Source organism: Abrus precatorius, unplaced genomic scaffold (genome assembly GCF_003935025.1).
Source record: "Abrus precatorius isolate BTA unplaced genomic scaffold, Abrus_2018 Scaffold6, whole genome shotgun sequence".
Taxonomy (NCBI): domain Eukaryota; kingdom Viridiplantae; phylum Streptophyta; class Magnoliopsida; order Fabales; family Fabaceae; genus Abrus; species Abrus precatorius.
This window is the reverse complement of record NW_020874406.1, coordinates 197,347-222,816: the sequence shown is the minus strand read 5'-3', so window position 1 is coordinate 222,816 and position 25,470 is coordinate 197,347. Positions and strand designations below refer to the sequence as shown.

Sequence of the window (25,470 nt, the reverse complement as noted above, 5' to 3'; positions counted from 1 at the left end):
TTATAACTTGCTACAACAACATTAGTATACTTGCTAGTCAGTTTACTTTCAGTGCAACAACAGTTGTAAAAGTAACATGTTTTTGGCGCCGTTGCCAGGGAATAATTTGTTTCAATATCATTAGTAACAGGAAAATAACTAGATTGAGCATTTGTTTCTTTAAATTTTATGCAAATATTACATTACATGTGCAATTTTCTGTTTTCATTATACTATATCTGTATTTAGTTGTATATGCGTGGCAAAAACAAAAATAAATCTACTCTTGTCTTTGATCCTGACATTGATAGAACTCTTAGGAGATTAAGAAAAGAGACTAGAGCAGAGAGATCTTTAGGAAGTGACAGTGATCTAGAGGTTATACATTCTCCAGAATTTCAAGTCACTCCTTTTGCAAATAAGAAACATTCACCTTTTAGACAACCAACTCCAAAAGTTGAAATGGCAGAACAACATAGATTGAGAACACTAGGAGATTATGCAATTCCAGATATGCAAGGCTATAATTCTTCAATTGTTAGACCAACCATTCAAGCCAATCATTTTGAGATAAAACCAGCCTTACTTCACCTAGTGCAGCAGGACCAATTTTCTGGTGGAATTTCTGGTGATCCTAATCTGCATATTTCTAATTTTCTGCAGTTGTGTGATACTATAAGGATGAATGGAGTAAGTGAAGATGCTATAAGACTGAGGCTATTTCCATTTTCTTTAAGAGACAAAGCCAAATGTTGGTTACAAGCACAGCCTCAGGGAAGTATCACCACATGGACTAAACTTGTGAATAAATTTCTAACAAAATATTTTCCTCCCTCAAAAGCTGCTAAGCTGAGAGGAGAAATAACATCTTTTCTGCAGCAGGAAGGAGAATCACTTTATGAAGCATGGGAAAGATATAAAGAGTTGTTGAAAAGATGTCCACATCATTGTATTCCAGAATGGATGCAGCTGGAAACTTTTTATAATGGAATGAATGTAGTAACTAGAACTATGATTGATGCAGCTGCAGGAGGATCTTTGAGCATGAAATCCTTGGAAGAAGCCCAAAGAATCATTGAGATGATGGCTTCATCCATGTATCAGAATTCCAACTTGAGGAATACAAGAAGAGGCAATGAATATGAAGCAAAGATGATGGAAACTTTTCTTGCACAGAATCAGCTGCAGAACCAATTATTTTCTGATCAAATAGCAGCTTTGACTCAGAGCAGATTAATAATTTACAGACTGGAAATGTGGTAACAAGTCAGTTGACATGCGATTTTGTGGAAAGAGTCATGCTAATGGTACATGTGATGTACCTACCCCTGAACCACAAGAGTAAGTCAATTATATGGGGAATTATCAAAGACAGCAACAATCTTATCCTCAACAATCATTTCCTCCTGGATTTCAGTATTCTAATAATAGGAATCAACAATTTTATAAATGGAATCCTCAGAATTCTGCAATGAAAAGCACTAATACATCTCTTCCATTTTCAAATGCAGGAAATCACCAACAACAACAGTACTTTCAAGGAAATTCTTCTACTCAACCTCAAAGGAGTCAACATTCAGCTAGACCAATGAGTGAAAGAATGAACGAGATTAAGGAAACAATGTTACAATTCATGAAAGTCACTCAATCCAGCATCAAGAATCAAGAAGCTTCTATGAAGAAGTTAGAAAATCAAATTGGACAGCTGGCTGAACAATTAACAAGCAGAGATAAAGGAAGATTTCTAAGCAACACAGTGGTGAATCCAAAGGAACAATGTTAAGCTATAGTTACAAGAAGTGAGTTGTTGTAGCCAGTCCGAAACCAGCTGAAAATAAACTAAATAATGTTGCAGCAGAAAAGCAAGTAGAAAATGCAGCAGAGGAAAGAGATTTAAAAGAAGAATTGCAGGAAGGGAACTTCAATCTACTAAAGAGAGAACATTCAGAAAAGAATGAAGAAGTTCATAAAAGTCCTGAAAGAAAGACAAAGAAGCAATTATTTGAGGACACTTACAAGCCAATTGATCCAGAAAAATATAAGAGACTGCCTTATTCTCAAAGAGTGCAAAATCCTAAGCAAGAGGAGCAGTCTGAGAGGTTTCTAAACGTGTTCAAAACGCTGCAAATTAACATCCCATTTGCTGAAGCTTTAGAGCAAATGCCATCTTATGCCAAATTCATGAAGGAACTACTCTCCAAGAAAAGGAAGTTAGAACATGATAAGATTGTACCCTTGACAGAGGAATGCAGTGCTATTCTTAGAAGAAAACTTCCTCAAAAATTAAAAGACCCAGGATCCTTTAGCATGCCTTGTGAAATAGGAAATTGTACTGTGGGAAAAGCATTGTGTGATTTGGGGGCAAGCATTAATTTGATGCCATTAGCCATTATGAAGAAATTGGGGATAGAAGAAGTGAAACCAACCAACATTACATTCCAATTAGCTGATATATCATATACTTATCCATATGGAGTAGTAGAGGATTTGTTGGTTAAGGTTGACAAATTTATTTTTCCTGCAGATTTTGTCATATTAGACATGGAGGTAGATGCAAACATACCATTAATCTTGGGCAGACCTTTCCTTGCAACTAGACGAGCTCTCATTGATGTGAAAAAAGGAGAGTTAATGCTTAGAATTCAAGAGGAAAAGGTAATATTTAATGTATTTGAAGCTTTGAAATATCCAATTGATGATAACACTTGTATAAGAGTAGATACATTGGATTCTATGATCACTCCTTATTCTTTGAATGGATTTGATGAAATTTCTGTGTTGAGAGAAACCATAGCTGCAGGAAATACTAAATCTCTGCATTTTGAAGATGAAAACGTATTTGAAATGGAGCAACAATTGGAAACTCTACCTATTTTAATACCCATAGAAGAATCAATCAAAGAGGAGTTGAAAAATGAAGGAGAAGAAGAGAAAAGTCAGAAGCTGGAATTAAAGCAACTTCCATCTCACTTGAGATATGCATTCTTGGACCATAAACATGAAAATCCAGTTATCATAAGCAATGAACTCAAGGAAGAAGAGAAGGAGAAGTTGCTGAGAATTTTGAGAACCCATAAATTAGCAATAGGGTGGAACATCTCAGATTTGAAAGGTATAAATCCATCCTTTTGTAAGCACAGAATTTTATTTGAAGAAAATTTTAAACCAGTTGTGCAGCCTCAAAGAAGATTAAATCTTGCCATGAAGGAAATGGTAAGGAAGGAAGTCATTAAACTACTAGATGTAGGGATCATATATCCTATTTCAGACAGTAATTGGGTAAGTCCTGTGCAAGTAGTACCTAAAAAGGGTGGAATGACTATAGTACCAAATGAAAAGAATGAGTTGATACCCACAAGGATTGTCACAGGATGGAGGATGTGTATAGATTATAGAAAGCTGAACGATGCAACCAGAAAAGATCATTTTCCTCTACCTTTTGCAGACCAAATGCTAGAAAGGTTAGTTGGACATGCATTTTACTGCTTTTTAGATGGATATTCTGGCTATAACCAAATTGCTGTAGATCCAATTGATCAAGAAAAAACTGCTTTTACTTGTCCCTTTGGAATATTTGCATATAGAAGAATGCCTTTTGGGCTGTGTAATTGAGGTATTCATGGACGATTTTTCTGTTTTTGGGAATTCATTTGATGATTGTTTATCTAATTTGTCCATTGTTTTGCAGCGATGTCAAGACACCAACTTGGTGTTGAATTGGGAGAAATGTCACTTTATGGTGCAAGAAGGAATAGTGCTTGGCCATAAGATTTCAATTAGAGGGATGGAGGTTGATCAAGCTAAAATAAAAGTGATTAGTAAATTACCTCCACCTGTGAATGTGAAAGGAATTAGAAGTTTCTTAGGCCATGCTGGGTTTTATAGGAGGTTCATTAAAGATTTTTCTAAAATTGCCAAACCTCTGAGTGACTTGCTTGTAAAGGATGCAACATTTGTATTTGATGAATCTTGTATGCATGCTTTTACTGTTTTAAAAGAAAAACTAATTTCTACTCCAATTCTTGTTAAACCTGACTGGACTGTACCATTTGAGCTAATGTGTGATGCAAGTGACAATGCAGTGGGTGCTGTATTAGGACAAAGAAAAGATAAAAGACTACATGTGATTTACTATGCTAGTAGAGTCCTAAACTCTGCACAGATTAATTACACAACCACTGAAAAAGAGTTGCTTGCTATAGTATTTGCTTTTGATAAATTCAGGTCTTATTTAGTAGGGTCCAAGGTTGTGGTATATACTGACCATGTTGCTCTGAAATATTTGTTTTCTAAGCAGGATGCTAAACCAAGACTACTGAGATGGATTCTACTACTTCAAGAATTTGAGTTAGAAATTCGAGATAAGAAAGGAAAAGAGAATGGTGTTGCAGACCATCTATCCAGAATTCCATTGGACACATTGCCATCAGATTATTTGGATATTAATGAAGAATTTCCTGATGAAAAGTTGCTAACTGTGGATGAATTACCTTGGTTTGCTGATATAGCGAATTTTAAGGCCACTCAGCACATTCCAAAGAGAATGAATTGGCAGCAAAGAAAGAAATTTCTTCATGACAGCAAGTTCTATATTTGGGAAGATCCTCATCTATTCAAAATTAGAGTAGATGGCATTTTGAGAAGATGTATTCCACAGAAAGAACAAGCTGATATCCTATGGCATTGCCACAATTCAGATTATGGAGGCCATCATGATGGATCAAGAACAGCTGCCAAAGTATTACAAACTGGATTTTTCTGGCCTACATTGTTCAGAGATGCAAAAATTTATGTAGAAAACTGTGATAAATGACAAAGAGTTGGTAACATTTCCAAAAGACATGAGATGCCTTTGAACAATATCTTGGAGGTGGAACTGTTTGATGTATGGGGAATAGACTTTATGGGACCCTTTCCAACTTCTTTTTCTCATGAATACATACTTGTGGCAGTGGATTATGTGTCTAAATGGGTGGAAGCTATACCAACCAGAACGAACGAAGCCAAAGTGGTGATTTCCTTCATAAAGAAAAACATTTTTTCAAGATTTGGAGTGCCAAGAATTCTGATTAGTGATGGAGGATCACACTTCTGCAATAAATACCTTGATAATGTTCTGGATAAGTATGGAGTAAAACACAGAGTAGCAACTCCTTATCATCCTCAAACAAGATGACAAGTGGAAATTTCAAACAAAGAAATCAGGATCTTAGAGAAAGTAGTCAGTAACTCAAGAAAAGATTGGTCAAGGAAGCTTGATGATACATTATGGGCATACAGAACTGCATCCAAAATACCAATTGGTATGTCACCATATCAATTAGTGTTTGGGAAATCATGTCATCTTCCTGTGGAACTTGAACATAGAGCATATTGGGCTACTAAATGGCTAAATTTTGATTCAACCAAGGCTGGAGAAAAGAGAGTGTTACAGCTACATGAACTAGAGGAATTCAGACAAATTGCATATGAAAATGCAAAACTGTATAAAGAAAGGACTAAAAGAATACATGACAGATTCATCCTGCAGAGAGAATTCAGACCAGGGCAGCTAGTTCTACTATTCAACTCTAGATTGAAGTTGTTCCCTGGAAAATTCAAGTCTAGATGGTCAAGACCTTTTATGGTAAAGGAAGTATCTCCCTTTGGTGCTGTGTTACTTAAAGATCAAAGAGAAGGGAGAAAGTTTAAAGTCAATGGCCAAAGACTGAAGATTTACAATGGAGGAGAATTCAATAGGAACACTTTTTGCATTAACTTGGTTTCTCAGCAGTGAGGAACATTTAACGTCAAGCTAGTGACATTAAAAGAGCGCTTTGTGAGAGGTAACTCACATTTCTGAACCATTTTTACTCTATTTGCAATTTACTTAAACTTTTGTTAATTCTTTATTTTAATTTCTGCAATTTTTTGATTTTAGATTCTGTTTTATATGTGTTTTAGGAATAATATGTTGATTCAATGAAGGCTCATGCTGTGGATGCATAAATGAGATGATTGAAATTGAATGCATGAGGCAATTAAGTTTCTAAGGAGCTTTGAATAACAAAAGGAGTCACTATTTTGCAGAAAAGTGATCACGCAGAGCTTCAATTACAGAGTTCCATTCTGAACAATCACTTTTGCTGATGAAAGTGATCACGCAGAGGAGCAAGGAACGACACCCTTCTCTGGAACAATCACTTTTGCTGATGAAAGTGAACACGCAGAACCCTTTGGAAGACACCCTTCTCTGAAACAATCACTTTTCCCAGTGAAAGTAACCACGCCAGGCTTAAATAGAGGTAATGTGATGCGCGTAGTTACTTTTTCCAATAATAGTGATCACGCGCATGAGTAATGTGTAGTTACAAGTTAAGGTTGATGCGCGTTACCACTTTTTCTAGGAATAGTAATCACGCAGAAGGATACTACCTGCGCGTGATCACTTTTTCCAGAAAAAGTGAACACGCGCAACTCATTTCAAATTACTCAATGCAAAGCCCTCTGGAACGTTCACTATTTCTAGCAACAGTGAACACGCGCATGCTATTTACCCTCAAAGTGTTCACTTTTGCCAGAAAAAGTGAACACGCACACAACATCATCTCTACAACTTCCATTTTTTCTGAAAAAAGTGGCCACGTGCAGTAAGCGTGTCCATTAAAATGCATAAAAGGAACCACGCAGAGCCATTTTTAGAATCTTAAATCTTCATTTCTTCATCTCATTTCTCAAATTCTTGATCTTTCTGACCTTTTGCTGAATGAAATTTGTTTTTAAGCAATCAATTGAAGTTCATTCTACACATTTCTCCAAATCCAGGTCAGTATTCTACTTCTCTAATTTAGAAATTAGGGTTCTTCATTTTGCAGAATTGTGGAAAACACTGAGTAATGGAAAAATAGAAATTTTCTTATTAATAACTAATCTGAATATGCAATTATAAGGCAACGTAGAGTAATTCTCACTTCAATTGATAGATTTTTAGATGGAAAAAGACCTACATTGACAGATTGCATGAGTTAACCTTAGGACTTAAAGTGAAAAATAGTTAGGAAGAAATTTCTGCATAAATGTAACTCTTGAACTCTAGCATTTTGTATTCAAAATCATGAATATCTGAGTTTAAATGCTTCAAGGAACTATATTCTGCATTGTTATGATATTCTTAAATTCTGCATTATTCATATTCTGCTATTCTGAAATTGAAAATGTCCTGCATTGCATTGCATTCATGTCTTTCAGTGTATTGAAATATTCTTTTTATGCAGGAAATTTAAAAAAAAATGGTAAGGACATCAGACAACACTTCAGTTGGCTCTTCTAGAGGTACTCCTAGAACAAAGAGAGGAAGATTAGCAGGAGTCTCTTCATCAAGGCCAAATCCTCAACATGATCCAAGGTTCAGGAGCATAGCTCATGAGAATTATTTTAGAGCTAATATCTTGAGAAGAAAGATTGTCCAAGATAGAGAAATTGAGATAGCTGAAGACCATTATTCAGAATACAAGAAGGAAATTCAGAAAAGAGAATGGGAATCCTTCTGCATGATGGCTGGCATTGGCTGGAGAGACATTACACAGGAATTTTATGCCAATGCCATGAGATTCAAGGGAGATCAACTACCTAAATACCATTCAATGGTCAAGGGGACAACAATTGATTTTTCTGCTGCTAACATCAATAGAGTTCTTAACATTAAGACTCAAAAACGACATGGGCAACAAGACTTTAAAGCGTTCAGGGATGCTGAAGACAAGGACTATGTTCAAGTCCTTGAGAGGATTGGGAAACCAGGGACTACTTGGGAGCTGAATCTATCAGAAAAGCCCAAATGCATCACAACCAAGAACCTTTTGCCCTTTGCAAAAGTGTGGAGCACATTTATTTTGAGTTCATTCATGCCTGTTAGGCATAGCTCCACTCTAGCAGTGAAGAGAGTTGAACTCCTATATGCTATAGTTAATGATTTTTATATAGATGTAGGAGAAGTGATTAGTGGATGCATTCTGGACATCCTTAAGAGGAAAAGAGATTCTTAAGCTTTCCCTTCGTTAATAACTATTCTTTGTGAGGATGCAGGTATTGAAATTGGAGATTATCAAATCAAAATTAGAGTTGCACCTCCAATTACAGTAGCTATGGTGAAGGAGATTTATGCTACTGTCTCTTGCACATCAGCAGCCCCAATTCCCTCCCAGTATAAAAGAGAGAATCCAACCACAATGAAGGAGAAGATAGCCTTCATGGCTGAAAGACAAAACTCTTTAGCTGAGGGGCAGAATGAGTTGCACAGCAGTCTGAAGGCTGGCATTATGCTTCTGGAAGGTGTTCTCATGAACATTGGTCAAAAGATGGGCATGACCAAAGAAGACTTGTACGACACTCCAGATCAAGTAGAGAATGCCCAATGCCTGAGGTCAACTGTCTTCAAAGACCTCCCCATCTACAGAACTCACTTTCCTCCATCAGCAGCTGCTGCAGAAAAGGAAGAAGATGATGAAGAAGATGATGATTTGGAAGATGAAGATGAGGATGAAGATGAAGAGTAGATTAGGGATTTAAATTTCTGTCATTAGTTTAATTTTTGTCAAAAGATTGTAATTAGAATTTCAGACTTTTGAGTACTGTAATTACATTTTAGTTTTATTTTGGTTATGAACAATTCTATTTTAAATATCTACTAGCTTTGAATTTTATTGAATTTTTATCTGATAATTGATGAACAACTTGTGATGTTTTTGTGCAGACCATGCTGTCAAACTCTGAACAAGGAACGCATGGAATGATTGAAATATGCACAGCTACCATGAAAGGGGGGTTTAATTCTGTACCTCTATTTCATGTGTACAGCTTACATTTTGCATAAAATATTCACAAGTTAGAAAAATATTAAACTGCATTAGATTTTGTTTTCTTGATAAATAAACCTGATTTTCACCTGATTGAAATTCTGATTATTAAATTACATAAGTTGTTTTTCTCATTCTTAACATGATTGTCATACTTGTATTTTTTAAAAATAAAGCAGTCTTGCCATTTTATTCATGCAAATTCTTGAAGTAAATAGTGAACTGAGTTGATGAATATTATCTATTTACTTCCTCAGTGAGACTTGAACCTTTTCATTCATTGATGTGTGACTGATCTCAAATTCTAATTTACTCTCTAGAACTTGCTTTGTTTCTTAGCTGAATATGCAGTGCACTAATCACATAAAGGATGGAGGCCATTATTCAGATTTACCTAGTGAGCCAAATAGACTGCCTTTCATTCTTGAATGTCCTAGTAGCCCCTTTGAGCTGATAGTCTTTCTTTGATTAACCTCAATACAAGCTTTTCTAGAAAAACCATTTTACCTATTCAAATAGAAAAGAGGCAAATTTAGTTGAATCAAAGATAAGTTTTAAAACTAAGTTTGGGGTAACATCATGTTTCTAGTGCATTACTTGAGGACAAGCAATGTTCTAAGTTTGGGGTAAAAAAGGATTGAGAAAAGGATTGAAATGAATTAAGAAAGTAAGAAAAAGTCATGCAGAGAAAATATGAAAAAGAAGTAAAAAGCTGCAAGTAAAAATAGAAAAATGAAAAAGAAATAAAAAGAAATCAGCAAATCAAAAAGGAAAAGGAATTTGGTAGATAATTCTGCAAAAATTTAAACTGTGATTGAAAGTTGATTAAGAATAGAAACAGTTGACGCAGCCCTTACTAAGTTTAAAAGCTTATCTACTCAATTTGCATCTTTTTCTGTTTGAAATTAGCTGCATTGATATCCTGAATTCATTGAAATCATACCTATCCCTGAGCCTTAATATTACCTAAAAAGTCCTCTTGATATGTGATTAATTGTAAATTTGCAAAGGAGGTAGAGAATATAGGCAAGCTTATGGCAGAGTTTGATGAATTTGGTGATGATGAGAGCAAACACAAGCTTAAACAATGATTGAGTTAGAGAAACACTTTCTGAGAGCTGTGATAATGTTTCTCAACTCTGTTTGCATGTAGCTTTAATGATTTGCTTGATTGAAATGAATGAGATTGTGCAGCAAACAGATAAGTCAAGTGTGAATATCATGATGAAGAATTGGTGAATGACTTAGTGAGAAAACAATTAGAATGCATTTAAGTAAAATGGATTTTTAATCTGAATTTTTCTGAAAAATGTAAAAAAAATTTGGATTCCAATTAATAAGAATTTACACCCTTGATATGTTCTAATTTGCTAGAGGACAAGCAAAAATTCAAGTTTGGGGTAGTGATGGATCCATATTTTACTAGTATTTTACAATAGTTTTTAGTGTAATTAATAAAGAAAATATGCTAGAAATAGTAGAAAACCCTTAAAAAAATAATAAAATGTTGCATGTCACTTTTAAACATAGTTATTTTAAAATTCATTGATTTTCTATGTAAAAAGTGACATTTCAAATATGCTTTTGTAGGGAATTCTGAGCTAAGTTCATTAGGATTGGATGATCAAAGGAAAAATAGAAGAAAAGTAGCAAAAATTGGAGGAAAGAAGTTGATAATTGAAGAATAGCCTTTGAGTGATCACTTTCGCTGATGAAAGTGATCACTCCAGAACCATAAAATGAAGAAGAGCTTCTGCGTAATCACTTTTGCTGCCAAAAGTGATCGTTCCAGAGAGGTTGCAATGAGAAGAGCTTCTGCGTAATCACTTTTTCTGGAAAAAGTGAGTGTTCTAGAGAGTCCTGTAAGAAGAGTAGTTGTGCGTGTTCACTATTATCCACAAAAGTGAAGATGCGCAAGAAGGTAGCTTTTGCGTATTCACTATTTCTAGCGGAAGTGAACACGCGCATGACATCAGTAAGGGAAGCTTCTGCGTGGCTACTATTTTCAATAAAAGTGAACACTTTGAAGCGTGCGTGGCTACTATCACCAGCAAAAGTGAACACGCGCAAGTGGAAATGAAGAATTAGCCTCTGCGTGATTACTATTGCTGGAAAAAGTGATCATGCCAGTAGAGCGGGAATTCTATAAAAGGCAGTTAGCTCAGGAATTTAGGAGTTTTTTGGTTCATTTTTTATTTTCCATTTGTTTTTGTTGTTGAGAAAGTCAGAGAGGGAGATTGAGGATGAACACTAAGCTTCATTTTTTGAGGGATCAGATTGGAGATTGGCTTAAAGATGTTTCTTCTTTGTTCATTCTCTTCTTCTCTTCTCTTCTCTTCTCTTTTTGTAATGTTTGCTTAAACTCTTTGTGGTTAGGAACTGTGAATCTGAAATGGAAATGTTGATTCTAAGATTTTTTATAACTTGCTACAACAACACTAGTATACTTGCTAGTCAGTTTACTTTCAGTGCAACAGCAGTTGTAAAAGTAACAGGCTGCAAGGGACCAAGAGATAGAGAGATAAAAATAGACAATGGCATAACATTAATGGATGCTCCTAGCTCTAACATGGTATTGTCTATCCTATTTTTACCAATGATGCATGGAATAGTAAATGTTCGTGGGTCTTTACACTTCTCAGGCATTGTGGTTCTCTGTTTCACAAAAAGTGCAGAAACATTCCTGCCTATGTTGACCCTTTCATTACCCTTCAGACACCTTTTATGTGTACACAAATCTTTCAAGAACTTGGCGTACTTGGGTATTTGTTTAATTGCCTCTAGCAAGGGTATATTCACCTCAACCTTTCTGAAGGTGTCCAAGATTTCTTTGTGACTCTCCTCAGCTTTCTTACTTGGTTTGGTGACCATAACCCTTTGAGGAAAAGGTGGTGGAATTGCCCTTTCAGCTTCTTCTATCACTTCTTGAGTGGTGGGTGCATTTTCTTCCTCCTTTCATCAACCAAGGGGCGTGGGATCTCCTTCTCCCTAGGCATTTCAGGCTTTTGCATTACCTTCCCAGACCGCAGAGTAATTACACTGACATTCTTTGGGTTTGTGACTGTCTGTGCTGGGAGGTTGTCTGAACCTTGGGACTGAATCTGATTTATAGAGGAAGCCAACTGTCCCATCTGGTTCTCAATTGTTCTGATATTGACCTCTGTTCGCTGTTGAAAGTTAATGGTGCTCATGGCCATCTGCTTCATAAGCTCCTCTAATGAAGGCTCATTCTTCTGACATGAAGAGGCTTGGGATGAGGACGCTTGTTGCTGTTGGTGAGGCTGTTGCCCATGTTATTGATCATTCCATTGGCGTCGCTGATGTGGCCTGCTTTGACCAGCTTGGTAGTTGTTGCTTTGCTGATTTTGCTGGTTGGAATTTCCTCCCCACCTCAAGTTTGGATGATTTCTCTAGCCCGAGTTATACCAGTTTGATGAAAGATCCCAGCTTGGTTTTTGCTGTGGCTGCTGAAAAGGAAATTTGTTTGTGTAAATATTTGCAGCATAGGCTTGGGGGTTACCTTCAGGAGTGTCTGACTCCTGTAATGTAGGACAGTTGTCTGTGTAGTGATCCACAGCTGAGCATATTCCGCAAAGCGTAGCTGGAACTGGTGGTGGAGGTGTTGCAGAGACAACACTCTTTTGCATTGCAGCCAATTGCTTTACCATGGAGGCAAGCTCATCAATCTTGTGCTTCAATTTGTTTGGTTCTGCAGCTTGAACTTCATGCACACCTCTAGTAATACAGGAATTCTGTCTAGTTGCAAACTGTTGGGAGTTGGCAGCCATGTTTTCTATCAAGTTCCTGGCTGCCACAGGGGTCCTTTCTACCAAGGCTCCTCCACTCGCTGCATCGATCATACTCCTATCCATTGGGTGTAATCCCTCATAGAAGTACTGGATCAGAAATTGATCACTAATTTGGTGGTGGGGGCAGCTGGCACATAGTCTTTTGAACCTCTCCCAGTATTCATAGAGTTTCTCTTTCTAGCTGTCTAATTCCACAAATTCTAGAAAGAGTCTTTTAGGGTTGTCCCAACTTGTAATAGATTCGGGAGGAAGGTAGTAGAGCCAATCCTTCGCGGTGTCCATTAATGAGAAAGGGAAAGCCTTCAATTTGACATGCTCCTCCGGAACACCTTGAGGTCTCATGGTGGAACATACAATGTGAAACTCCTTCAAGTGTTTGTGAGCGTCTTCACCTGCAAAACCATGGAATTTAGGTAGAAGGTGAATTAATCCAGTTTTCAAAACAAAAGGGGCGTCCACATCTGGATATTGGATGCACAACGTTTGGTATGTGACATCCGGTGCAGCTAGTTCCTTAAGAGTCCTCTCATCACCTGCCATTGGTCCAAAACTAGAGTCAAGTGAAAATGTTGAAAAGTAAACAGAAATTAGTGTCACTAATTGCAAAGGTGCAGTACGAGATGATGATGGTTCAGAGTGTTCAGAGTGATCAGAGTGATCCCTATGTCTCCTAATGTTCCTATGAAAAGTCCTATCAATCTCCTGGTCTAATGGATACAAATCTCCAGGGTTTGATCGGGTCATGCACTAGATATCAACTAACTAAATTGAAAGCAAATTAAGTAAATGAAATAACAAGAACTATTTGAAATCTCTCTACAGAATTATGCAGCAAAAGTGCAGAAAAACAAAGTATAATGCAGCAAAATGAGTGCAGAAAATTGAAAGTGAGTAATTGAAAAATTGCAGCATTCGAATGAAGGAAATGATGTAGAAAATATTGCAACAACAATGCAGAAACAGACCACAAAATTTGTATGGCTATCAACACAATACAAAAACTCAAAAATGAAACAAACACACTAACATGCAAAACACAAAAACAGAGCACCAATCATGTTCAACATAAGTTCAGCACCAAAAAGTCCCCGGCAACGGCGCCAATTTGATGGCATGAGTTTTTGCTACTCGTTGTGCACAAAGATTGTCGTTAATCCTCATCAAATATGCAAAGAAATGAATGCAATACTAGGGTGTTGTCCTAGGTCATCTCCAAGGAATTTTTGGTTGGGAACATACATCGAACAAGTGTAAACATATATTTTAAAGCAAGTAAATTGGGGGGAGGTTTGTCAATTTCCAAATTTTAATCAAGAGCGAAATGTAAACTAGTGAAGTTCAATCAATTAAAATGAGTAATCCCTAGTCAATCAATGAATTTTATCCTTATTCTTTCAAATGATTCAATAATCTCCTTTTCTTCCCTTGAATTAAGTTAATCTAACAAGCGAAAATTAACTTTAGCATCCCAATTAAAATTAAGCATCTTAATGGGCTCCAATCTCTATCCCTAAGATTAAGCAATCTCAAAGATTAATCAAAATTAAGCAATTTTGGGTTAGAATTTTGTTTAGGTAATTTAGGGTTCATTAAGCAATGTTCCCCTCATGTAAATTTCATTTCATTCAGAGATTGGGGTTAATAATCCAAGGAAAGAAAGAGTAATATTGCCATTAAACCCAAGAATTCAAGAACCATGTGAGTTGACTAGGAATTACAAGAAAATTTAGCCCTCCATATGGATGGGCTTTACAAATGAAAGAAGGGAATGCAGAAATGTAAACAACATTAATGTAAAATCAATGAGAATAAAAGGGAAATTGGAAATTAAAACCTATAATGGACCCCTGGCTGTCACCTAAGACTCCAAAGCTCTGGCAAGAAAAAATGTCCTAATTTGGCAAAGGGAATGAAAGAAAATTAATCTCCTTCTCTGGAGTTGCCACTTTTCATGCTGAAAGTAGCTACTTTGGACGCGCGTAGCCACTATGAAAGGTAATAGTGTCCACGTGCATATTGCTTCCCAAGTGACGTCCCTGGAGCTTTCTAGAGTTGCTACTATGAAGGTTGAAAGTAGCTACTTTGGACCCTTTAATGCCCAGACTTGCTGTAGTTGCTACTTTTGCTCCTGAAAGTGGCTACTTTGGGGTTAACTTTCATCCAAGGGCCAAGATTTCTCAAAATTAGCTTAGGGACTCTGCAAAATTATCAAGATAATTAAAATTGCAATCTATATCTATGTAATTAAATGCAAATTAACCAAAAATTAATAAACCTATGATATTTACTCAAAATGTGATTTCTGTATTATTTACACTATCTAAGTCTATTTTTTCTATCAAGGAGCACCAAAAAGGCAAGTAAAAATATAATAAAAAGTGAATTCATCACTTCTATATTGTGGATATTGAGTTGTTTGGTATTAAAAAAAAACAAAAAAAAAACCAAAACAAAACAAAACAAATATATATATATATATATATAATAAATAAATAAATAAATATAAAAAAAATGTGGCAAACCATAGGATTTAGGAGATTTTTCTAGGGGTAATCTTTTTGCTTATTTGAACTTATTCCCCATTGCTCCTCTTTTCTCTTTGGTTGTTTAAGCCTCAATGTCTTTTTCATCTAACCTTTACCTTGGCCACATTACAAGCTAAATAAAAGTCCTTTTGATCTTTAATAGCATGTGTTTCAAGTTATGGAAATTAGAAGCTTGTCAAAGCTTGAGTGTGCTAGTTTTCATGTTGTGTTGAATGTAAATACTAGCCGAAAAAAAAAATATTTGAGAGTTAAGAGCTATATACTGCCTTGTGATGTTCTATCATTTTTGAATCTTTCTTTATTTTGACTTGTCTTCTTACTTACTCTTAATGTCATTTGTGTCTCATTGATTGTTTGTTGCCTTGATTCTAGAAATGTTTATTCTCTTTCTTTATTCTTTGCATTGGAAATTAATTAGAAAGTTTTGAGAATTTTGTAAATACTTCTTGTTGTTTTAAAAGTTTTGCCCCAGAGTGCAAAGGATTAAGTGTGGGGGTATTTGATAGTCATATTTTAGTACATCTTTCTCTCCATGTTTTTGGTTTAATTGAGTCTCATTAGTGTACTATTTTGATGTATTAGTTTAGATTTGTGTTGGTAAGTCATGTAGGATTTAAATTTAATCTTTCTTAATTCCCGTCATAATTTCTTGTTTTGACACAGTTTCTTGCAAAGACCATATCTGAAGCTACATTAATCGAAATTGAACAAAATTTGTGTCCCTAGAAAGATAAGAGAGAGATCTACAACTTCTCTATTGTGAGAAAATCCCGGTTCAAGCAACTTCAGGCCCAAAATTGCATCACAATGTTGCGGCCCTGCAATGACATTTTCAAAGTTTGATTGTATTGTTGACATTACTTAGTTAGGTGTTTAGGAACCTCATTAGGGAGTTGGGCCTTAATTAAGCCCAATTATTTTATCTTTAAATAGAGGTTATGACTTCATGTAAAAGATTCTTTTCCCTCATTTTTTTTCAGAATTCAAAAAGTCTCCATACTAAATTCTCTCTTCTCCTCTCCTTTATTTTTGTATTTTCATCTTCTTCTCTCTTTCTCTTCCTCTTCCTCTCCTGTGGTTGGCCAAGCAAACATGATTATGAAGCAAGACTAATTCATCAATCGATTCAAGGTTTCAAGAACTACATTGCATTCGAGTTCCGGATTAGGTTCTATCAAATTTCTTCCTTTTTCTCTCTTTTCTGATTAGGTTAATTACGTTTTTCATGATATTGAATTTTCGTTTGCATCCTAAACAGAGAATGAGTTAATTTTAGATTTGAAATAATTGAATGCACCTAATTCAATCAATCAATTGTTCTGAATTTCGTTAGAATATTGGATTTGCGATTGCGGTTCTTGTTTTGATGAAATTCATAATCTAAATTTAGATTTCAGAGTTTAATGTCGAATTGAATTAGTGTTGATTGGAATTTCGTTGGAATTGTATTCGTGTGAACAATGAGAATTGCATTGTAGGGATTGAGATCTTGAATTGGTTGAAGTTCATATTTTTTTGGAATTGTTCTTTATTCTTCTTCTGTTGTTTACAATTGAATTCAAAACAAATCCTCCCCCAAGCTAACTGTAAACTGTATGATGGACCGAAAGCATAATGCATTTTATGTCCTTGTGACATGACCTAGGTTCGCTCCTTGTATTGCAAAATTGTTGAGAAAATCTAGCTTGTCTGATACCATTGCGATGTGGTTATCAGGTAGAAAACGTTTTAGGGTTGGTAAAAAGGCAAAGCAAACAATGCCCTTTTTTAAGTTTTTTTTAGGGTTTGGGAAGATTAGGGTTTGCAAAAAGAGACAATTTTCATTTAAAAAAAATGATACATTTAGTGAGAACAGACAAAACAAGGAAAAAAATAGAAATGCAAGCAAAGTACACATAATAAAACAAAGAGATTTTTGTTTAGAAATAAAAGTTTAGATTTTTAATATGAACAGAAGGAAGAAATGAGAGCAAAATAATAGATGAAATGATATTTCATTTAGACACAAAAACTTGAGACTTTTAATATAAACAAAATATACAAGCAGAAACAAGAGCAAATATTAGATGAAGTGATATTTCATTTAAAAACAAAAACTCGAGACTTTTAATATAAACAAAATATACAAGCAGAAACAAGAGCAAATAATAGATGAAGAACAGGCCACAAAAGGAAATCTTACTTGATTCAGAGAATTTATCCTTCAATTCTTTTGGTTTATTATCTCTGTTGACCTCGGGTGTGCCTTGGTATGCTCTCGGTTGATTTTCCTTTAGCTCTCTCCTTTTTTTTCTTCCTTTCCCGAGCTCTCTCTCTAGGATTCTCTTTTTTCTTTTCTCCCTATGCTGTCAAAGTGTCACGCAAAAATATGAAGTGTCAAGGTCCCTCTCTAAAGACCTAAGCTTCCTATTTATAGCCACAACTCCTAACCCTAGATCCTATTTTATTTATTTATTTTTATTTTAAAAAAAGGATCCACCTTCCTATTTTTCGATGGCCACCTCTCACATTTTCCTTAAATATCTCATTCACTTCCCTTAAAATCTATCCACTAACCTAAATATCTACTTATTTAAAATTTAAAATTTAAAATCCTAATCTCTTAGAGACCTAAAATTTAAAATCTTATCTAATTTGTATTTTATTTTTATTATTTATGTATTTATTTATTCATTTATTTTTTAGATGGGACCCGGATAAAATTAGGTATTCACAGGAATGAAAAAAAAAATAGTGAATGAAAGCAAGAAAAGAAAAATTGGAATTTTGCTACATATTGAATCTGTTTGCTGCATAATTGAGGGTATTATTGAAAAGTAATGCAGTTCTATGATAGTTTTATGTTCATTCACTCAAAATGTCTCTTTTCTTTTCGATTTGCATGTATTGTTTCACATTTTTGTTCAATACTTATCTTAACCTTAGCCCTATTATAACCTAAAAAAAGTCCTCTTGATGTGTGATTAACTGTATTAAGTAGATGAGATTGAGAATATGGGCAAACATATGGTAGGGTGAGGTAAAAATTGATGATCTTGAGGGTAAACACTCACCTTAAACACTTATGAGTGACAGGGAAACACTTTCTTGTGAGTGGTAATGATATCTTTCATTGATATTTCACATGTAGCTTTGTTGTTCATTAGCTCAAATTTGTAAGATTCTGCATAAAAAGATTTGTTTGAGTGTGACTTTCATTGTGACTAAATGCATGAAAGATTTGTTGAAAGGATAATTGACAAGAATGATGTGGAATGAAGAATTCTGTACAAACTGAAAATAAAGTCTATGTAAAAATATTTTCATTGTTGTTTTAATGGTGCATTGAATTCCCCTTGGTATGTTCTGGTTTGCTTGAGGACAAGCAAAAATGTAAGTTGGGGTGGTGATAAATGCAAATTTTATTAGGTTTTTATATAGTTTTCTAGGTTATTTTTTATAGAAAATGTAATTTAGAAAGTGAAAACTACACAAAAATATATAAATGTTCAAAGTCTTTCCTAAATACATAGTTGTTTAGATTTTATGAATTTCTGTGTAAAAAGTAATGATTCAATTATATTTTTGTAGGAAACTCCGAGCTAAGTTCATAAGGTTGGAAGATCAAGGGAAAGATAGAAGAAAAGTAGCAAAATTGGAATCAAAGAACAAGGTCTGATGAAGCAAGAGTTGGGCATGACCACTTTTCCTAACAAAAGTGATTGTTCCAGAGCCTAACATTGAAGGATGACCTGTGCTTTATTACTATCGCTGATGATAGTGATCGTTCCAGAGAGCTCCCAAGTATAGCAAGGTGTGCGTAATCACTTTTGTTCACAAAAGTGATTGTTTCAGAGAAGCCTCTAGGTGTAACGCCCGGATTTTTGTAATATTGTTTAATTATTAAGTATCTATATACATATATTTTATGTGTTGATTAACATAAAGATGATGGATATATGTGTGTAATGATGTGGACATGTATGAAAATGATTGTTGGAAAGTCCATATAGTATAGTTGGAGTGTAATGTGAATTATGACTGGACTGGAATAGATTGAATATATATATATATATATATATATATATATATATGTGTGTGTGTGTGTGTGTGTGTGTGTGTGTTTGTGTGTGCAGGCTAAGTGTGGATCCTGCTATAGGGCATTCTTGTGTAGCGAGAGGGCCCTGGGCGTGAGGCATGAAACTATGCCTTTCTCGCTGTATCGAGAGGATTCTTGTTGTAGCAAGAAGGCACTGGGAGAGAAGAATGAAACTGGCATCTTGTCGCTGTAGCGAGAGGTTTCTCGTTGTAGCGACAAAGCCATAGTTTAGGCTGCATTTTTTGGTGCAGTCTCATTGTAGCGAGAGGGTCTCGCTGTAGCGAGATTATGCAGAAACCAGAGTGCAGCTTTGTCTGAGTTTTTCGCTGTAGCGAGAGAGGCGTGACCAGAAGAGGATTTAAAGGGTTTAAGGTTTAGGGAAGCTTCATTTCTCACTTTCCCTTCGAGATTTCTTCAATTCTTTCACTCCCAAACCCTATTCCACCGATTAAATTGCCTCCAAAGCTGTTCGAGAACTAGATTGAAGGTTGGATTCATGTGGGGAATGCTTGGAGGTAAGTTTTAATGGTTAGGGTTTTGATTTTTCATCCTCATTCTCTGATTTCTCGGTTTCTTTGAGTTCTCATGGGATTCCTCCATGTATTTAGATCAAAAGTTCGTGTGGGGAGCTTTCTCATTGCCGATTTTGTGTGTGGGTCTTTATTTGAGGTAAGAGGGGACTCTACCCTATCTCATTTTACTTGAAAACCTGTTTATTTACTATTCTTTTGTAATGTGATTGAGATTGGATGTATAGAATTGTGTATTTTGATGGATAATGTGTAGTGGGTGCGACTTTGACAATGTAAAAGCTAATTATGAGTGAATTTCTAGGAGGAATTGATGTTAAATATGATGAGCAGAATGGTTGAGTCTAATATGCGTTAATAGGTGTTTTTGCGTGTCCTTGAATGATGTAAATGGACAAGTATGTTGCGTGCGGTAAATGAATGTGGGCCAGTTGATGAATCTATATTTTTACTAGTATTTTACTGTAGTTTTAATCAATTTGATAAAGAAAATATATTGGAAAAAGCAGAAAAACTCATAAAAATAGAATGACTAAAGATTTTCTTTAAATACATAGTTATTTTAGAATTTAGAATTTTTTTGTGTAGAAATTAATAATTCAATCATGTTTCTGTAGGAAAATCTGAGCAAAATTCATGAAGATGGAAGATCAATAGAAAGCTAGAAAAAAAGTAGCAAAACTGGACTCAAGAAACAAGGTTAATAGAGTTTAAGTTGGGCGTGATCACTATCGCTGGTGAAAGTGATTGATGCAGAGCTTAAAAGTGAAGTGAAATATGTGCGTAATTGACACGGGGTCGTACACGGGTCAAAATAAACCTAATTACTATAGTACAGGGTAAGCAACTAGGGTCGTTTCTCAAAGAATCACAATGGCAAATTAATCTATTTGGAGAGTGTATAAGACGGGTGGGGTTTGTTTGTAAAGGAAACAAAAACGCACTTAATTATAATTAGAATAAAGAGTGAACAGAAATTGAAATTCCAATCCAAGAATTAAGAAGAAAAACGACTACTTTATCATCGGATTTTTAAGAGAGCACATCAACAAACAATTTGGTAATTAACAATGAATCCGAATGAAACCTCAATTCAAACTCAGCATTCACATGAAGACCTTCATGCATTCGATTAGCACATAATTAATTAAAATTCAGAAAACTCTAAAACCTAATTGAATTGTGCCAATTTAATTTACCAATGCCGTTAATCGTAGTTTTCAAACCTGAAAATCCAATTCATGTTCCTTAAAACTGAATTACATACATCAATCGAATAATACGTAATCAACCACATGCATAATCATCAATCCAAACGTATAACTTCAATTCAAAAATATAATTAGCAAAAGGGAGAGAATAAGGAATAGATGAAACCCGAAATTGTTATTGAATTTATGCCAATGTGCGATCAATCAATCCTCAAGAGTGTCACGTCTCTTTTAATCCTTGAATCAGATGGGAACCTAAGCCTCCATGGATGGAGGGAAACAATTCATGAAAGGGGAGGAAAAAAAAACGAAAACAGAGAGAGAAGAGAGGAAGAAGAAAGGAGAGGTGCCAAAAACAACTTCAAATTCAAAATTTCAAATTCAAAATTTCCGTTCGTCCTTTTGTTCCCCTTTTTTGGCTATGAAAACGGACTCTTTTTGGTTCGTGTCCTGAAGGACAATTGTAGCCTTGGATGTTAGCTTCAAAATGCCACTAGAATGGGCTTAATCAGACATCTGTGGACTGAGATATGGCCCAAATACTGCACCTTGCTCAGGATCCACGACTGCAGCGTTCTAACTTTTTCCAGGCCCAGTTTCAGCTTCTTTTCATCGGAATTGGTTTCTGACCTCTCATAGGAATTGTGCACCTTTCTCTTAGCTTTCCTACAAATCAAGAATCACAATTAAAGGAGTTCTACAACTCAAGATATGGTCCAGAAACCAAAACAGTATCAGAATTTGCCAAATACTGGAAAAATTAAATAAAGCCCAAATAAAATCCAAACATCATAAAATGATCCAATTCAACCAATTAGGCACAAAAGAGGATTAATGAGCTAGGAATTAGAGGAAATAATGTTATAAAAATCCAATTGATCAGTAATCACTCTTATCCACAAGAGTAAGCGTTCCAAGGAGTTTCTCAGAAGAACACAGATGCGCTTTTTCACTTTCGTTGGTGAAAGCAAACATTCAAGGACTTCAATCATAGCAGAATTGCGTGTTACCACTTTCATTGATGAAAGTGATTGTTCTAGAGAGACCTTTAGCATTGCAACTTGTGCGTGGCTACTTTTGTTCATGAAAGTGACCACGCGCATAACTCGACTTCCAGCGTTGCCACTTTTATGAAGGAAAGTGATCATTCTAGTCTTACATAACACCAGATAAGCCTCTGCGTGGCTACTCTTATGAAGAAAAGTGATAATGCGTAGATGGCGGGAAACTTATAAATTACAGAAAAGCCCAGATCTTTGGATCCTTTATTCATATTTTGTTTCCATTTAGTTTCTTAGTGTGTAGAGAGTGTGAGAGAGCGATTGGGGATGAACACCGAGCTTCAACCTGTGACACCCTAACGTCACAAACTTCAAATACGGTAAACGTATATCAAAGGCCTCATATTTTATCGTAATATCACACACAATTTTGTAATTATAGGAGTTAACGTGTATAACCAAATATTCATTTAATTACTTGTAATTTAAGTGTACATCATCCGTAACATTTTTTTTTTCATTTATCGTTTAATCAATCTAAGTGTAATTTTAAAGGTTAAACTTATTTGTCAGGCGAAATTTAAAATTGACTAATTTACCATACATGGTCACAAACATAATTCATTTGAAGACTAATAAAAGATAAAAGAGATCCTAACACATGTCACACCCCCGGGAGAACAAAACTACATATCGTCCAAAGCATTCAAAAAGTAACTAACAATCCCCAAATTAATTCTCCCAAAATTCCCATCATGCAAAAAGTAAGGGGGTACACACACGTGGATATACATAACACTAAGTCAATCTAGAGGAGTATACTCCTCTGAGGGATCAGAGTCAGGCGAAGTAGAGAGGGTAGCGTCTGGGTCAGAAGGCAAACTGGGCAGGTCCTCGTCTACATCTTCCAGCCAGCCAGGAGTAGATGGAGGTATGCGAGAGTAAGTAGAGGACAGGGGTGGTGAGGGACTACGGTGTGAGGGTCCAACCTCATCAATGGGTGCCAGTTGGCGGGGTGGAGTAGGAGGGTGAGGTGTGACGGATGACTCAATCACCTGAATATCCACACACTCAGGCTCAACGGGAGGAGGGTCAAGGTACGTGAGAATCAGGGTTACTGTTTGGAATAGGTAAGGGAACGGGGATATCAGCATCCATGGGAGCAGGGGCAGCCACAGGTGGAATGAGAGGGAATGGTATACTGGTAGCGTACAAAGGTAGAGGAAAAACAATCTCAACGGGCATATCTGTGATACAACGGGTCTCCCAGCCCACCTCAGCAACTGACCCAAGGGTCATCCTGGCGAACCCTTGTAAATCGTCTGCTGGGTGGTATCATCGTAGATCCACAGGTCATCATCGGTTGGGAGTACCGTCACCTTTATCATTTCAGAACCCATCTGTACATTGATTACACAATGCACCAAACAAACAGACATACACCACAAAGAAGAAAACAAAGAGAAAGAAAGGGTGAGTTCATAAGATTTAATCAAATCATATAAGGAACAAACAATCAAATTTCCATAGCAACTATATAAATATACATGGCATTCATGATAAGAATTAAAACAAAATACAATGCAACGAAATGATGCATGATGCATGATGCAGTTGGTTTATGATATCTTTCTCTTTATTCAACAATCTCATGCAATGCATGGGGATCCCATATCATTTTTTTTTAAATCTTTACTCACAAGGTGATCGGAGGACTCCATTCCCTACTATCACTTCCAGCACGTATATAATACAAAAATATTTGTCCGTCACACGCCTCAAGGGCGTTGTTCAAGAATGGACCTACTACGATCTTGGTGGCGGGTGTTCAGGTCAGGTTTGGTAAGGGTTTGCTGGCGACGTGACCCGGCCACAGGGAGCTATTCTGCGCCATTGGGTCATCCCCCCCTTTGCCACCCCCAAGGTTCGTCTTTGAACCTAACACAAGCACCCCGCAGTTGTGCCAACTGTGACCTTGGATCTATCTTTTCTCCAATGAGTATGATGCATGAATCCGTTTTAGTTGTCATCTATTCCAGTATTCGGTATTTACAATATCACATCATACTTAGTCCATTTCCTCTCATCCGCTCTTCTCAATTTTAATTACCTTTTTTCTTATAATTCTAGTTTAACTAGTTAATCTTATTTAACACGAAATTATCATTGTTCTAAGATTTCATTATCTGCACATATTTTAGAACATCTATCCCTTTTATTACTTAATATTTTATGCTCCTTTCGAATTTTATTTCTTTAAATTTTATGCTATAATCCACTCTTTAATTCGACTCTTTATAATTTGTACCATACTTCATTAGAGTTTTATTATTTGGTGGAATTAGGATTTACGATAGTTTATTGGATTCGTTCTTTATATATATATATATAAAACGTACTTGTACTTATCATTACGCTCCTTATATTTATGTTTTGTCCTTTAATAATCTACGTTGTATATCAGGTACAGGGGAAGGCAATACAAAATTTCATTCTCGGGTTTTTAATTTTATTTTATTTTATTTTTCTCACGCTAACTACATCATCATACACCTCCTTCTCCTTATTTCATATTATTCTATTAATTGCAATGCAGAAATTTTTGTATAAGGGAGGTCTACTAATTTGTTTGTCATCTTCAATTCTTTATCCTATACTTATCTACAATCTCTTTTTATTTTTATACGACTATTCTACCTTAACATTCAAATTACCCAATACAGTAACTATTATTATAGGCAACAAGAGATATCAACTACGTATCACGATAAATGAATGTACACAAAGGAATCCTCAATTTCACTTTACTTTCTTTGCCACTAACATGTACATTTTTTTTTTGTTTTTTTTATATATATATATTGCATACCAATGTACCTGTTAATGAAACAGAATGGAAAGTTTTGCATCTATATAAAACATCTATTATATTGGTCTTAATAATCGGTACATGCAACACAATTAAAGCATATAATGGTTTCATTCCCTCCCCATCCGTCATATGCTAAGAGTCGCATTATAAGAAGCACGTTACACAGCAGCATCTCCACATGCAAGAACAAAATACATAATATTATCCACTTCCAAATTGGCACCATTTCACATTTTTACAATTAACATAACTTGATTTACTCTTTTTACGGCAAAGTGGTAGTTTTATTTACTACACTTAGTGAAGTTTTCATGAAATTTTCTATTAATATGAACTTCCCCTTACCTTGCTAGCGGACGTTTGGTAGCAGGGAAGAAAATGATAAGTGTGGAAGGTCACGATCCTATTATACAAAACATGCAGCAAGGAACATAAGAGAATATGCGAGAGAAGAGTATAGAAGGTAGAATTTGAATGTAATGATGTGAAATTTTGTAGCTGGTTTACCTTGGATATAGTTCACAGTTTTTCAACTCCTTAGCAAAAGAGAACAAGGATGTAGATTGATGAAGAAGTGAAAAGGGAAAAGAGTTACAACTATGAAATTTTG

At 35.5% G+C, this 25,470-nt stretch overlaps 1 protein-coding gene and 1 non-coding gene across 2 annotated transcripts; both read right to left on the bottom strand.

Annotated features, from left to right (window-relative positions):
• Positions 1-825: 825 nt before the first annotated feature.
• LOC113870588 lies at positions 826-932 on the bottom strand. The gene has a single exon (XR_003505609.1). It is a non-coding gene; the product is annotated as a small nucleolar RNA R71 (small nucleolar RNA).
• A 21,859-nt stretch (positions 933-22,791) lies between these two features.
• On the bottom strand, positions 22,792-23,233 carry LOC113869206 (proline-rich receptor-like protein kinase PERK8). Its single transcript, XM_027505421.1, has 2 exons — positions 23,090-23,233; positions 22,792-23,043 (listed from the first exon to the last, which is right to left on the bottom strand). The coding sequence occupies exons 1-2, from the start codon at positions 23,231-23,233 to the stop codon at positions 22,792-22,794; spliced, it is 396 nt and encodes a 131-aa protein (XP_027361222.1).
• Positions 23,234-25,470: the final 2,237 nt, after the last annotated feature.